The sequence below is a fragment of the Lissotriton helveticus genome, chromosome 11 (assembly GCF_964261635.1).
Source record: "Lissotriton helveticus chromosome 11, aLisHel1.1, whole genome shotgun sequence".
NCBI lineage: Eukaryota > Metazoa > Chordata > Amphibia > Caudata > Salamandridae > Lissotriton > Lissotriton helveticus.
The window spans coordinates 15,859,299-15,874,660 of NC_136072.1; the positions used below are offsets into that span (position 1 = coordinate 15,859,299).

Here is a 15,362-nt window from a genome sequence, read left to right on the forward strand (position 1 = left end):
GTCTTTTTCACCCCCCTCCTGCCCGCTGTCCGTGTCTTTTTCACCCCCCTCTCGCCCGCTGTCCGTGTCTTTTTCACCCCCCCTCCCGCCCGCTGTCCATGTCTCTGCCCCCCTCCCGCCCGCTGTCCGTGTCTTTTTCACCCCCCTCCCGCCCGCTGTCCGTGTCTTTTTCACCCCCCTCTTGCCCGCTGTCCGTGTCTTTTTCACCCCCCTCCTGCCCGCTGTCCGTGTCTTTTTCACCCCCCTCCCGCCCACTGTCCGTGTCTTTTTCACCCCCCTCCTGCCCGCTGTCCGTGTCTTTTTCACCCCCCTCCCGCCCGCTGTCCGTGTCTTTTTCACCCCCCTCCCGCCCGCTGTCCGTGTCTTTTTCACCCCCCTCCCGCCCGCTGTCCGTGTCTTTTTCACCCCCCTCCCGCCCGCTGTCCGTGTCTTTTTCACCCCCCTCCCGCCCGCTGTCCGTGTCTTTGCCCCCCTCCCGCCCGCTGTCCGTGTCTTTTTCACCCCCCTCCCGCCCGCTGTCCGTGTCTTTGCCCCCCTCCCGCCCGCTGTCCGTGTCTTTGCCCCCCTTCCGCCCGCTGTCCGTGTCTTTGTTTTCACCTGTACCTCTGGTGATGCAAAGGAGGAGTGTACTAACATGGGTAGCACTGCACAAGAACATGGGAAATGACAAACTAATGGTAACTTCCAATCTAAGAATTGTGTTTGTAATTGGTGATTCTTGTTAATTAAGACCATCTTTAGTTTGTAGGTTTCGTTTGGGTGGAAGTCTTAAAGCAGCACATGCGGTTTATGTGCGGCGAACTGGTTGCACCTATTCAATGGACAGTTTTTCACCCACGGCCAGTTGTTGCTGGACACTTACAAAACAGTGGTCTCCAGTCTGATTCACGTTTATGGAGAGAGTTGCTCGGAGCTGTCTAAAACTGCCTTACCTTTTGTGCTCTTTGCTTTCTAATGTAAGAAGTTGATTCTGTGTTCGGATGTGCGGGCAGTGCAAAATGTTTTGTCTGTTCGTTTTTTCCCCTCAAAGCACATTTCTGTAACGGGGAGGCTAGTGTTGGTAGCTGGTTTAAGGGAAATTCTGGTGCTCAGAAAATGCACGACAGGACCTTTTAGCAGCAGTTTTCAAACGACTTGAAAACATAGCTTCTGAATTTGTCCTCACTTTTTTTTTACTCCAGAGGCTGCCTCCCCCAGTGGGAGTGTTGCCTGCTTCCCTCGCTGCTGTGCTGTGTTTTCATCCTCCTTTGAAGCAGGTCTCTCTGGGGATTTCTCGGGTGACTGTCTTTTGGCCAGTCTTAGATGGTAAAGCTATTGGAACTTGTGCATTCTGTTTTTATTAACGTTTAACATGCCTGTTTTTCAGATCTCCTGGTCCCCTCGTTGTTTTCCGAGTCTTACTGAAACGTTATTTTTATGTGCAGCACTTAGATGCGTTTGTAATCAAACCAGACCTTCAAAATTCCCATGCGTGGGCATTTTCTTGCCTTACTTGTATGGAATTGTATACAGAAATGTGCAAGAAACTGGTATGAATTTAAAGGCCCGGTGTCCCTTATTCTGGCGTTTTTGAAGTGTGCACTGCCTAGGTTTAATACTATGTGCTGCCCTGTGTTCTCACCGTAGCACGAGCCTCGGGGTGTAAACAAGCGGTCACAGGAGGAAGAAATACTGCTGGGTTGGTGCTCCGGACTCCTTTAAATAGAAATGAATCTCCCCCCAACCCTGGTGTCCGGTGTAAATACGTTCTCTTAAAGTGCCTGGTAGGTTCACGAGATTCATGTGGATGAACCAAAACTTGGGGATACATGTAACATGGTATGAAAAAATGTATCGTGATATTCTGTCAATGCAAGTAGGAGGGCGGAGGTGGTACTGTTTATCAAGTAATGAGCATGGGCGGGAGGTTTTTAGGTTTCGCCTGTGTGTGTGTGTGACTGCTCCTGGGTGTGTGTGTGTGTGTGACTGCTCCTGGGTGTGTGTGTGTGTGTGTGACTGCTCCTGGGTGTGTGTGTGTGTGACTGCTCCTGGGGGTGTGTGTGTGTGACTGCTCCTGGGTGTGTGTGTATGTGACTGCTCCAGAGTATGTGCGTGTGTATGTGACTGCTCCAGAGTGTGTGTGTGTGTGTGTATATGTGACTGCTCCAGTGTGTGTGTGTGTGTGACTGCTCCAGTGTGTGTGTGTGTGTGTGTGTGTGACTGCTCCAGTGTGTGTGTGTGTGACTGCTCCAGTGTGTGTGTGACTGCTCCAGTGTGTGTGTGACTGCTCCAGTGTGTGTGTGTGTGTGTGACTGCTCCAGTGTGTGTGTGTGTGTGTGTGGGGGGGCTTTGGGTGTGGCTGGCTCTGGGTGTGTGGGGCTGGGTCTGTGTGTGTGTGTGGTAGTAATTGCTGTCTGCTGAGGTCGTCCGTAGGGTACAATAGTTCTCACATTTGCGAGAGGTTAAACTATTGGCAATGTAAACTTCTCCAAAGGCGAAACCGTTGCATTGTAAATGCTTGTTTGATTATATCATTGATTATTTTTGTTTTTAACTCTTTTATTGTTGATTATTTCATAAACTTAAATTATGAGGTAGTTTTGCACAAAAAGATTTTTCCATCGCTTAGTTATAGGTTGACATAGGTCATCCTATATAGTGGTACACATTCACTTTTAATACCAAGTAATTGCCCAGCGAATAAATCTATTCTGGAATTTATATTGGTTATAAATCACTTATTGCACAGGCCACCATTTAGACTTTAGAAGTGACTCCCTGTCTCCAGGTGTAGACCTGCTCCTATCAAATGCAGTTTCTAGAGAGCGAGGACTGCCAATGATGAAGCATGACCCCTGGTGGTGTGTGAGGACATTATTTGAGATGCCAGGTACTCCACCAAGTACCTTGTAAATTCCTGTTCACATCTCTCCGGGGTATCTTCTTTGTGTGTACAGCCTTTTGATCTTGCCAGAGCTTCTAGGGCTCTTGGATGGCATCAAGATTTTGCTTCCTTTTTTCATGTACACAGCTATCCTTGAACGAAGGCCAAGCACATAATCCACAATATCTTGCTTTGTTTCCTACTGGGGTCTTTCCTATCCTTCCATGACAAGACAGAGTGGCCCTCTTACAGGGTGTCAAAATAAAAGTTTGAAGGTGGAAAACCCTACTCCCTTTTGTGACAACTCTCTGTAAACAAAAAGCAGGCATGGTAATAAAACATCCCACCTACTTCTGAGACTTTAAGGAGTTCACCAATCATGTCTTTTAGGGCCATGTTACACCTTTCAACAAGCCCATTTGTCTGTGGATGGTATGGTGTAGTGAACCTATACGTCACCCAACACTCAGTTCACATGCGTTTTAAGTATGCAGACATAAAGTTTGTCACTCTGTCTGATACTACCTCCTTAGGAATGCTAACCCTAGTACAAAATACCAAGGAGGGCTTTGGCCACTGCAGGTGCAGTGGTGGTCCTTAGGGGCATTGCTTCAAGGTATCTGATGGCATGATCCACAAACACCAGAATACATTTTTTTCCTGATGTTGTTGGAGGGTCTAGGGCCAACAATATAATTTCCTAACCTTTTAAATGGTACCCCAACCACAGGAAATTGAATTTAAGGGGCTTCAGGTAGCTGTCTTGCCACTGCCCTCATAGATGGCACAGAAGAGGTAAAACTCCTACACCTTTCGGGACATTCCTGGCCAGTTGAAGTGGTTGACTCACTGACTCCAGGTTTTTGTCGGGCCAAGATGCCCGGCTATGGGAATGTCATGGGCCAATGTGAGGAGGAATTCTCTAAACTTCCGAGGCACTACTACTCTCAAAGTGGCACCAGGTTTGGGGTCCCTGACCTCCTCCCAATATGCCCTGTGGAAACCACTGACACTTTCCTCTTCCTGGTCAGCAGCTTGCTGCCTCAGGCTTTCAAGAGTGGGACAGGTATTCTGCCCCTGCACTGATCTTCCCTAGAGGGCCCCCCTGGTCCTAAGAGTTTGGCCGTGTAAGGCCCAAGCTCCAAGGCTTAGTTCCCTCTGGGGCTGACAAGTCTTCTCCCTAGGAAGAGGGGACTTGGTCTGGTGTCTGTTTTAAAGCTGGTTCCCCAGACCCCCTGCCCTTTCTCTTGGAAGGTTGGTCCATGATTTCAGGCTCCAATACTTCTTTTTCACCTTGGGTTTTGCTTTGTGCTCTGGTTTTTACACACACCCATTCCGGTATTCCCAGGCATTGCTTCATGGGTTTTTCTCTCTCCCTCAGCCCATGCTCAGTACTCCAAATCATTTCCAAACAGACACTTTACAGGGATAGCAGCAGACACCACTACCCATGGAGGTCATTAACCCCTCCCCAATCTAAGGTCACCTAGGCCATTGGATGTTCCTTTGCCTGATTATTATCAGCGTTGGGGATCCGTATGACACGCTGTGCCTGCTGCAGCTCTGAGATCCCGGAGTGGTGCAGTCGATCCCACCCTGCCTGTGGCACAATGTGACTGCTGCAGCAGTGCATGTTCCTGCCTAAGACATGCTGGGTCTGCAGCAGGTCTGAGATCCAGGAGCGGTACAGTAAATCCTACCATGCCTGTGACCCGCTGTGCCTGCTACAGCTCAGATACTGGAGATGTGCAGTCGATCCCACCCTGCCTGTGACATCCTATGCCTGATGCAGACATGCTTGGTCCTGCCTTTGAGATGCTCTGCCTGCTGTAGAAGTGTATGGTCCTATCTGTGTCATGCTGTGCCTGCTCCAGATCTAAGACCCTGGAGTGGTGCAGTTGATCACACCCTAAATGTGTTACAATGGCGTACTGCAGGTGCATGTTCCTGCCTGTGTCATGCAGTGCCTGCTGCAGCTGTGAGATCCTGGAGTGATGAGGTTGATCCCACCCGGCCTGGCTCATGCTATGCCTGCTGCAGCACTGTGGTTCTGCTGTGCCTCAGAGGCTGCCTCCTGTGACTCTCTGTGCCCGCTGCAGCCCTGAGAGCCTGAGGTGGTGCTGCTGTGCCTCAGAGGCTGCCTCCTGTGACTCTCTGTGCCTGCTGCAGCCCTGAGAGCCTGAGGTGGTGCTGTGGTTCTGCTGTGCCTCAGAGGCTGCCTGTGACTCTCTGTGCCCGCTGCAGCCCTGAGAGCCTGAGGTGGTGCTGTGGTTCTGCTGTGCCTCAGAGGCTGCCTCCTGTGACTCTCTGTGCCTGCTGCAGCCCTGAGAGACTGAGGTGGTGCTGTGGTTCTGCTGTGCCTCAGAGGCTGCCTGTGACTCTCTGTGCCCGCTGCAGCCCTGAGAGCCTGAGGTGGTGCTGTGGTTCTGCTGTGCCTCAGAGGCTGCCTCCTGTGACTCTCTGTGCCTGCTGCAGCCCTGAGAGCCTGAGGTGGTGCTGTGGTTCTGCTGTGCCTCAGAGGCTGCCTCCTGTGACTCTCTGTGCCCGCTGCAGCCCTGAGAGCCTGAGGTGGTGCTGTGGTTCTGCTGTGCCTCAGAGGCTGCCTGTGACTCTCTGTGCCTGCTGCAGCCCTGAGAGCCTGAGGTGGTGCTGTGGTTCTGCTGTGCCTCAGAGGCTTTCTGTGACACTCCTTGCCTGCTGCAGCGCTGTTGTGGTGCTGTGGGTCCCACTGTGCCTGTAACTCTCTGTGCCTGCTACTGGGGTTCTCCTGTGAATTCCTCCCTGCCTGTGACTCTCCGTATCTGCTGCAACCCTGAGAGCCTGTGGTGGTGCTGTGGATCCCACCCTGCCTGTGAGTCTGTGCCTGCTACTGTGGCTCTGCTGTGGTCGCCTGCTTGCTCGTTACTCTGTGCCTGCTGCTTTGGTCCTGCTGTGGACCTGTCCCTGCCTGTGAGTCTGTGCCTGCTGCTGTGGATCCCAGCCTGTCACTCTTCCTGCCTGCTGCTGTGGTTCTGCTGTGGCTTCTTCCCTTTCTCATCACTCCATGCCTGCTACTGTGGGTCCCTCCCTGCCTGCTGCAGCCCTGAGAGCCTGTGGTGGTGCTGTGCTTCTGTTGTGGACCCCACCCTGCCTGTGAGTCTGTGCCTGCTGCTGTGGTTCTGCTGTGGCTTCTTCCCTTTCTCGTCTCTCCATTCCTGCTACTGTGGGTCCCTCCCCGTCCCTCTCTGTGCCTGCTGCAGCCCTGAGAGCCTGGGTGCTGCTGTGGTCCTGGACTCTGGGTGCTGCTGTGGTTCTGCTGTGGTTCGGAGGCTGGCACCGCCTCTCCCTCCCCCTGCCGCAGCCCCCCCCCCCCGTGGCCCCGCCCCTTGGCCCCGCCCCCATCTCTCATCCAGCGGCCGCTTGTTGATCTCGGAGGCCGCAGCAGCCCGGGCTGCGCCCCCCAGTGGCACCACCCCCGCCTGGCAGCACCGAGGGGGCAGGAGGGGCAGAGGCCCCGCCCACCGGCTGCAGGTGCCCAGGCCGGCCCCCCCTCCCTCCATCCACAGGAGGAGCAGCTCTCAGCTGAAGATGGCGGCCCCCGTGCCCTCCAAGCCGGGCCCCCCCGGCAGCGGCGGTGGCCCCCCCCGGCCCGCCCCCCCGGAGCTGGACTTCAGGTCGGGGGCGCGGGTGGAGGAGCTGAACCGACTCATCGTGGACTTCAGCCGCCAGGAGCAGCGGGAGTACGACGACCAGCGGGCCCTGGAGGTGCACACGGCCAAGGACTTCATCTTCAGCATGCTGGGTGAGTGACCCCCCCGGGACCCCCCACTGACCCCCCCTGACACCCTGAGGCCCCCACACCCCCATGGAGGGAGAGAGAGGGGGGCCTGGGGGTGCACACGGCCAAGGACTTCATCTTCAGCATGCTGGGTGAGTGACCCCCCCGGGACCCCCCACTGACCCCCCTGGGACCCCCCCACTGACCCCCCCTGGACCCCCACACACACCCATGGAGGGAGGAGAGACCCCGGAGGGAGAGAGATGGCCCCCCTGGGGGTGCACACGGCCAAGGACTTCATCTTCAGCATGCTGGGTGAGTGACCCCCCCGGGACCCCCCACTGACCCCCCCTGACACCCACACACACACCCTGAGACCCCCTCACACCCATGGAGGGCAGGAGAGACCCTGGAGGGAGAGAGAGGGGCCCCCTGGAGGTGCACACGGCCAAGGACTTCATCTTCAGCATGCTGGGTGAGTGACCCCCCCCGGGACCCCCCACTGACCCCCCTGGGACCCCCCCACTGACCCCCCCTGGACCCCCACACACACCCATGGAGGGAGGAGAGACCCCGGAGGGAGAGAGATGGCCCCCCTGGGGGTGCACACGGCCAAGGACTTCATCTTCAGCATGCTGGGTGAGTGACCCCCCCGGGACCCCCCACTGACCCCCCCTGACACCCACACACACACCCTGAGACCCCCTCACACCCATGGAGGGCAGGAGAGACCCTGGAGGGAGAGAGAGGGGCCCCCTGGAGGTGCACACGGCCAAGGACTTCATCTTCAGCATGCTGGGTGAGTGACCCCCCCGGAACCCCCCCACTGACCCCCTCGGGACCCCCACACACCCCTGAGACCCCCTGACACCCCTGGAGGGAGAGAGAGGGGGCCCTGGGGGTGCACACGGCCAAGGACTTCATCTTCAGCATGCTGGGTGAGTGACCCCCCCGGGACCCCCCACTGACCCCCCCCTGACACCCACACACACACCCTGAGACCCCCTCACACCCATGGAGGGCAGGAGAGACCCTGGAGGGAGAGAGAGGGGCCCCCTGGAGGTGCACACGGCCAAGGACTTCATCTTCAGCATGCTGGGTGAGTGACCCCCCCGGAACCCCCCCACTGACCCCCCCCGGGACCCCCACACACCCCTGAGACCCCCTGACACCCCTGGAGGGAGAGAGAGGGGGCCCTGGGGGTGCACACGGCCAAGGACTTCATCTTCAGCATGCTGGGTGAGTGACCCCCCCGGGACCCCCCCACTGACCCCCCTGGGACCCCCCCACTGACCCCCCCAGACACCCCCACACACACCCACACACACCCATGGAGGGAGGAGAGACCCCGGAGGGAGAGAGATGGCCCCCTGGGGGTGCACACGGCCAAGGACTTCATCTTCAGCATGCTGGGTGAGTGACCCCCCCCCGGGACCCCCCCCCCACTGACCCCCCCCCTGGACCCCCACACACACCCCTGGGGGCAGGAGAGACCCTGGAGGGAGAGAGAGGGGCCCCCTGGGGGTGCACACGGCCAAGGACTTCATCTTCAGCATGCTGGGTGAGTGACCCCCCCCCCCCGGGACCTCCCCACTGACCCCCCCCCCAGACACCCCCACACACCCCTGGGGGGCAGGAGAGACCCTGGAGGGAGAGAGAGGGGGCCCTGGAGATGCACACGGCCAAGGACTTCATCTTCAGCATGCTGGGTGAGTGACCCCCCCCGGCACCCCCCACTGACCCCCCCTGACACCCACACACACCCTGAGACCCCCTCACACCCATGGAGGGCAGGAGAGACCCTGGAGGGAGAGAGAGAGGGGGCTCTGGAGGTACACACGGCCAAGGACTTCATCTTCAGCATGCTGGGTGAGTGACCCCCCCGGGACCCCCCCACTGACCCCCCCTGGACCCCCCCAGAGACCCCCTCACACCCATGGAGGGCAGGAGACACCCTAGAGGGAGAGAGGGGGGCCCCTGGGGGTGCACACGGCCAAGGACTTCATCTTCAGCATGCTGGGTGAGTGACCCCCCCCGGAACCCCCCCACTGACCCCCCTGAACCCCCACACACCCATGGAGGGCAGGAGAGACCCTGGGGAGAGAGAGAGGGGGCCCTGGGGGTGCACACGGCCAAGGACTTCATCTTCAGCATGCTGGGTGAGTGACCCCCCGGGACCCCCCCAGACACCCCCACACACCCTGAGGCCCCCACACCCCCATGGAGGGAGAGAGAGGGGGCCCTGGGGGTGCACACGGCCAAGGACTTCATCTTCAGCATGCTGGGTGAGTGACCCCCCCGGGACCCCCCCTGGACCCTCACACACACCTGAGACCCCATCACACCCATGGAGGGCAGGAGAGACCCTGGAGGGAGAGAGAGGGGGCTCCCTGGGGGTGCACACGGCCAAGGACTTCATCTTCAGCATGCTGGGTGAGTGACCCCCCCCGGAACCCCCCCACTGACCCCCCCTGACACCCCCACACACCCCTGGGGGCAGGAGAGACCCCGGAGGGAGAGAGAGGGGGCCCTGGAGGTGCACACGGCCAAGGACTTCATCTTCAGCATGCTGGGTGAGTGACCCCCCCGGGACCCCCCCGGACCCCCCCGGACCCCCACACACACCCTCAGACCCCCTCACACCCATGGAGGGCAGGAGAGACCCTGGAGGGAGAGAGAGGGGGGGGGGCTGGAGGTGCACACGGCCAAGGACTTCATCTTCAGCATGCTGGGTGAGTGACCCCCCCCCGGAACCCCCACTGACCCCCCCTGGACCCCCCCAGAGACCCCCACACACCCATGGAGGGTAGGAGAGACCCTGGAGGGAGAGAGAGAGGGGGCCCTGGGGGTGCACACGGCCAAGGACTTCATCTTCAGCATGCTGGGTGAGTGACCCCCCCCCGGAACCCCCCCACTGACCCCCCCAGAGACCCCCTCACACCCCTGGGGGCAGGAGAGACCCTGGAGGGAGAGAGAGAGGGGGCCCTGGGGGTGCACACGGCCAAGGACTTCATCTTCAGCATGCTGGGTGAGTGACCCCCCCCCGGAACCCCCCCACTGACCCCCCCTGGACCCCCCCAGAGACCCCCTCACACCCCTGGGGGCAGGAGAGACCCTGGAGGGAGAGAGAGGGGGCCCTGGAGGTGCACACGGCCAAGGACTTCATCTTCAGCATGCTGGGTGAGTGACCCCCCCCGGGACCCCCCCTCGAGACCCCCCCCCGGACCCCCACACACACCCTGAGACCCCCTGACACCCCTGGAGGGAGAGAGAGGGGGCCCTGGAGGTGCACACGGCCAAGGACTTCATCTTCAGCATGCTGGGTGAGTGACCCCCCCCGGGACCCCCCCACTGACCCCCCCAGACACCCCCACACACACCCCAGGGGGGCAGGAGAGACCCTGGAGGGAGAGAGAGGGGGCCCTGGAGGTGCACACGGCCAAGGACTTCATCTTCAGCATGCTGGGTGAGTGACCCCCCTGGGACCCCCCCACTGACCCCCCCTGGACCCCCACACCCACCCATGGAGGGCAGGAGAGACCCTGGAGGGAGAGAGAGAGGGGGCCCTGGGGGTGCACACGGCCAAGGACTTCATCTTCAGCATGCTGGGTGAGTGACCCCCCCGGGACCCCCCCAGACACCCCCACACACCCTGAGGCCCCCACACCCCCATGGAGGGAGAGAGAGGGGGGCCTGGGGGTGCACACGGCCAAGGACTTCATCTTCAGCATGCTGGGTGAGTGACCCCCCCGGGACCCCCCACTGACCCCCCCTGGACCCCCCCAGAGACCCCCTCACACCCCTGGGGGCAGGAGAGACCCTGGAGGGAGAGAGAGGGGGCCCTGGAGGTGCACACGGCCAAGGACTTCATCTTCAGCATGCTGGGTGGGTGACCCCCCCCGGAACCCCCCCACTGACCCCCCTGAACCCCCACACACACCCCTGGGGGCAGGAGAGACCCTGGGGAGAGAGAGAGGGGGCCCTGGGGGTGCACACGGCCAAGGACTTCATCTTCAGCATGCTGGGTGAGTGACCCCCCCCGGAACCCCCCCACTGACCCCCCCTGAACCCCCACACACACCCCTGGGGGCAGGAGAGACCCTGGGGAGAGAGAGAGGGGGCCCTGGGGGTGCACACGGCCAAGGACTTCATCTTCAGCATGCTGGGTGAGTGACCCCCCCTGAGAGCCCCCCCGGACCCCCCCGGGACCCCCCCACACACCCCTGGGGGCGGGAGATACCCTGGAGGGAGAGAGAGGTGGCCCTGGGGGTGCACACGGCCAAGGACTTCATCTTCAGCATGCTGGGTGAGTGACCCCCCCGGGACCCCCCCACTGACCCCCCTAGGACCCCCCCACTGACCCCCCCGGACCCCCACACACACCCATGGAGGGCAGGAGGGACCCTGGAGGGAGAGAGAGGGGGCCCTGGGGGTACACACGGCCAAGGACTTCATCTTCAGCATGCTGGGTGAGTGACCCCCCCTGAGAGCCCCCCCGGACCCCCCCGGGACCCCCCCACACACCCCTGGGGGCGGGAGATACCCTGGAGGGAGAGAGAGGGGGCCCTGGGGGTACACACGGCCAAAGACTTCATCTTCAGCATGCTGGGTGAGTGACCCCCCTCCGGAACCCCCCCACTGACCCCCCCTGAACCCCCACACACCCATGGAGGGCAGGAGAGACCCTGGGGAGAGAGAGAGGGGGCCCTGGGGGTGCACACGGCCAAGGACTTCATCTTCAGCATGCTGGGTGAGTGACCCCCCCCGGAACCCCCCCACTGACCCCCCCTGAACCCCCACACACCCATGGAGGGCAGGAGAGACCCTGGGGAGAGAGAGAGGGGGCCCTGGGGGTGCACACGGCCAAGGACTTCATCTTCAGCATGCTGGGTGAGTGACCCCCCCGGGACCCCCCCAGACACCCCCACACACCCTGAGGCCCCCACACCCCCATGGAGGGAGAGAGAGGGGGGCCTGGGGTGCACACGGCCAAGGACTTCATCTTCAGCATGCTGGGTGAGTGACCCCCCCGGGACCCCCCCAGACACCCCCACACACCCTGAGGCCCCCACACCCCCATGGAGGGAGAGAGAGGGGGGCCTGGGGGTGCACACGGCCAAGGACTTCATCTTCAGCATGCTGGGTGAGTGACCCCCCCGGGACCCCCCACTGACCCCCCCTGGAGCCCCACACACACCCCTGGGGGCAGGAGAGACCCTGGAGGGAGAGGGACCAGGGGCCCTGGATGTACACACGGCCAAGGACTTCATCTTCAGCATGCTGGGTGAGTGACCCCCCTGGGACCCCCCCACTGACCCCCCCGGGACCCCCCCAGAGACCCCCTCACACCCATGGAGGGCAGGAGGGACCCTGGAGGGAGAGAGAGGGGGCCCTGGAGGTGCACACGGCCAAGGACTTCATCTTCAGCATGCTGGGTGAGTGACCCCCCGGGACTCCCCCACTGACCCCCCTGGACCCCCACACACACACCCCTGGGGGCAGGAGACACCCTGGAGGGAGAGAGAGGGGGCCCTGGAGGTGCACACGGCCAAGGACTTCATCTTCAGCATGCTGGGTGAGTGACCCCCCCACTGACCCCCCCCCCCAGACACCCCTGAGACCCCCACACACACACCCCTGAGACCCCCTCACACCCCTGGAGAGAGAGAGAGGGGGCCCTGGAGGTGCACACGGCCAAGGACTTCATCTTCAGCATGCTGGGTGAGTGACCCCCCCCACGAGACCCCCCCGGACCCCCAAACACACCCTGAGACCCCCACACACCCATGGAGGGCAGGAGAGACCCCGGAGGGAGAGAGAGGGGGCCCTGGAGGTGCACACGGCCAAAGACTTCATCTTCAGCATGCTGGGTGAGTGACCCCCCCGGGACCCCCCTCGAGACCCCCCCCCGGACCCCCACACACACCCCTGGGGGCAGGAGAGAACCTGGAGGGAGAGAGAGGGGGCCCCGGAGGTGACACGGCCAAGGACTTTATCTTCAGCATGCTGGGTGAGTGACCCCCTCACACCCATGGAGGGCAGGAGAGACCCCGGAGGGAGAGAGAGGGCCCCCTGGGGGTGCACACGGCCAAGGACTTCATCTTCAGCATGCTGGGTGAGTGACCCCCCCACGAGACCCCCCCTGGACCCCCACACCCACCCCAGGGAGCAGGAAAGACCCTGGAGGGAGAGAGAGGGGGCCCTGGGGGTACACACGGCCAAGGACTTTATCTTCAGCATGCTGGGTGAGTGACCCCCCCTGAGAGCCCCCCCGGACCCCCCTGAGACCCCCACACACCCCCCTGGGACAGGAGAGACCCCGGAGGGAGAGAGAGGGGCCCCCTGGGGGTGCACACGGCCAAGGACTTCATCTTCAGCATGCTGGGTAAGTGACCCCCACACACCCATGGAGGGCAGGAGAGACCCTGGAGGGAGAGAGAGGGGGCCTGGGGGTGCACACGGTCAAAGACTTCATCTTCAGCATGCTGGGTGAGTGACCCCCCTCGGGACCCCCCTGAGACCCCCACACACACACACCCCTGGGGGCAGGAGACACCCTGGAGGGGACACTCACACGAGGGGCCCGCAGCTCCGTGGTGGGGGCAGTAACTGGCACTCACCCATCACCTCCCCGGGTGGTCACTGGGGGTCCTAGGCAGGAGAGGGGGGCTGGGGTTGCAGGAGCTTGGGGACCCCCCCCGCACCCCAAGGACGAGGGGGGGGGGGTCATCTTTGTGGGGGTGTGATGGCCACGGTGCAATGATATGAACAGTTGAACCCCCAGGTGTACGTCTGGGGGGCACAGGTCAGGCCCCCGCCATGGGACCCCCAGGCCTGGCTTTTTCTGGGGTCACTCGGGCTCCTGAGTCTTCTGCAGCTGCTGTAAAAATGTGAACTCACCTGTCCAGGGGCGCGTTGTGTCCATTTTCGCACTTTAATACATACACCCTTCAGTGCACTTTACCTGCGCGGTTACCACCCGCTGGAGGGGTACGTGGCATAACATGAGTGGGCACAATCTGGGCACTGTTGCCCGAACGGGTATGAAGCCTGTTTACTCTACTGCCCATGTCCAAGCGAGCCTGCAAGCATGCCGGTGCCTGTCACTCTTTCCTTGGAACTTAACGCGCTGAACTACAAGTCCCAGCATGCTCTATGTTGCTACTATTTCTGGCTGTCTCGCCTGTGACGTGGGTAGGTTGGTAGCTGTGCGTCCTCCCCCCTCGTTCATTCAAGCTCTCATGTTGGCACAGTGGAAGATGGGGCCGGCTGGTTTCCATCCCCCCCCCCTCACCACCACCTCTTACCCTCATGGCACTCATTGGTTGACCATGATTGCAGGGGGCAGTGTCCGGCTGCAGATGTGGCCCAGATGAGCTGCTGTCCAAACAGCTGTGACTCTGGGGTCTTGACTTGGACAAGCCCTGTTTTCCTCGGCAGCTCCCAGAACCCCCTTCCATGTCCTGCAAAAACCTTCGAGCCCCCCTAACTGCTTAATTCATTGCGCGTATTGGCCTCTGCAGAACAGACCCTCGTCTGAGAGAAGCGTCGCCCTGGTAACAAGGATGCCTCTGTGCCCAGATGCTGCTGTGCCAGGGTAAAGGGGGCATTCAATTTAAATGCCCCTGGGTGCTCTGCCCTGCGATGCTTGGTGCACCAGGGGGGAAGGGGCATTCACTTTAAATGCCCATGAGTGGTATGCCCTGAGTACCCATGAGCGCAGGGTGGTTTTTAAGGAAGGGCGCACTTCGCTTGATAAAGTTCCCCCTCTTTTGCACAGCTGGCTAGGTTTAGATCCTGCAAGGGGGGGGGGGGCTGGCAGCTGTGATGGATGCCCGGTCATGTACCCCAGAGCGGCTGCGACACAGCCAGGGCTAACCTGCATAGCGCCCCGTGTAACTGTGCCTAGCGCCTCTGCTGCGGCTGTCCTTCGAGGCGCACGGAGGCTTGTCGGAGGCCTATTACATTTCATGTTTTTCGTACCCATGCATTCCCTACGTGCATTTTCCTTTTCCAGAATTCTGTGTTTCTGAATTTTATTTCCCATGCAACATATTACTCGTGTCGAGTGCATACTGTGAAATGTCTCACAGGGCCTGACAATTGCTGGGCTCCGAATCCATGCTCATCCGATCATTGGCCTCTCTGCAGGGCGCACACAGCAATGCTCGGGTGTGACAATTATTATTTTGAATGTATGTGAAAGTGCGTGAAGGACGTAAAATCCAGCTGTCAAAATAATGGCATGGGGAAAGTTGAAGAAAGTGCAGAATGAACAGGTGAATGAGTGAGTGGATTGTGTGTGGGGGATGGGTGGGGTGAAAGGTGCAGGAGAGAGTGGAAAGACGGTGCTGGAGAGGAAGGGAGGAGGTGGGAGATTTGCAGATCGGGAGTTTGAAAAAGATATAGAGCTAGTGTGTAAAATGTCTGTGGATCACTTCTCTTCCACACACCAGACTTCTGCTTAATTCACATTCTGCTTAAAAATGTTAAATCAATGTATCCATCAGGGCCGGTCTTTCGCGTGTGCGAGGGCGGCCCCCGCCCAGGGCGCCGACCTCCAAAGGATTAGTATTATTTTGTTTGCAGCTGTAGGCCCTTGTCTGCTTTTCGTTTGTTTTTCTTTTCGTGACTCGACTTTGTTTTTTGCCCCCTCACCTTCTTCATACATTTACAATACATAAGGAAAGAGGAAGTGGTGTACAGTCTGTTTCCCCCCAGGCTGCTTTCCGCGCACAGACC

General features: G+C 60.1%; 1 protein-coding gene across 1 annotated transcript in view; it reads left to right on the forward strand.

Annotated features, from left to right (window-relative positions):
• The first annotated feature begins 6,255 nt into the window (after positions 1 to 6,255).
• Positions 6,256 to 15,362, forward strand: part of MB21D2 (Mab-21 domain containing 2) — a 158,254-nt gene continuing 149,147 nt past the window's right edge. Inside the window, exon 1 of the mRNA XM_078668044.1 lies at positions 6,256 to 6,644. Coding sequence (XP_078524170.1) covers positions 6,431 to 6,644 — 214 coding nt within the window. The 5' untranslated portion in view covers positions 6,256 to 6,430. The remainder of the gene's footprint in view (positions 6,645 to 15,362) is intronic.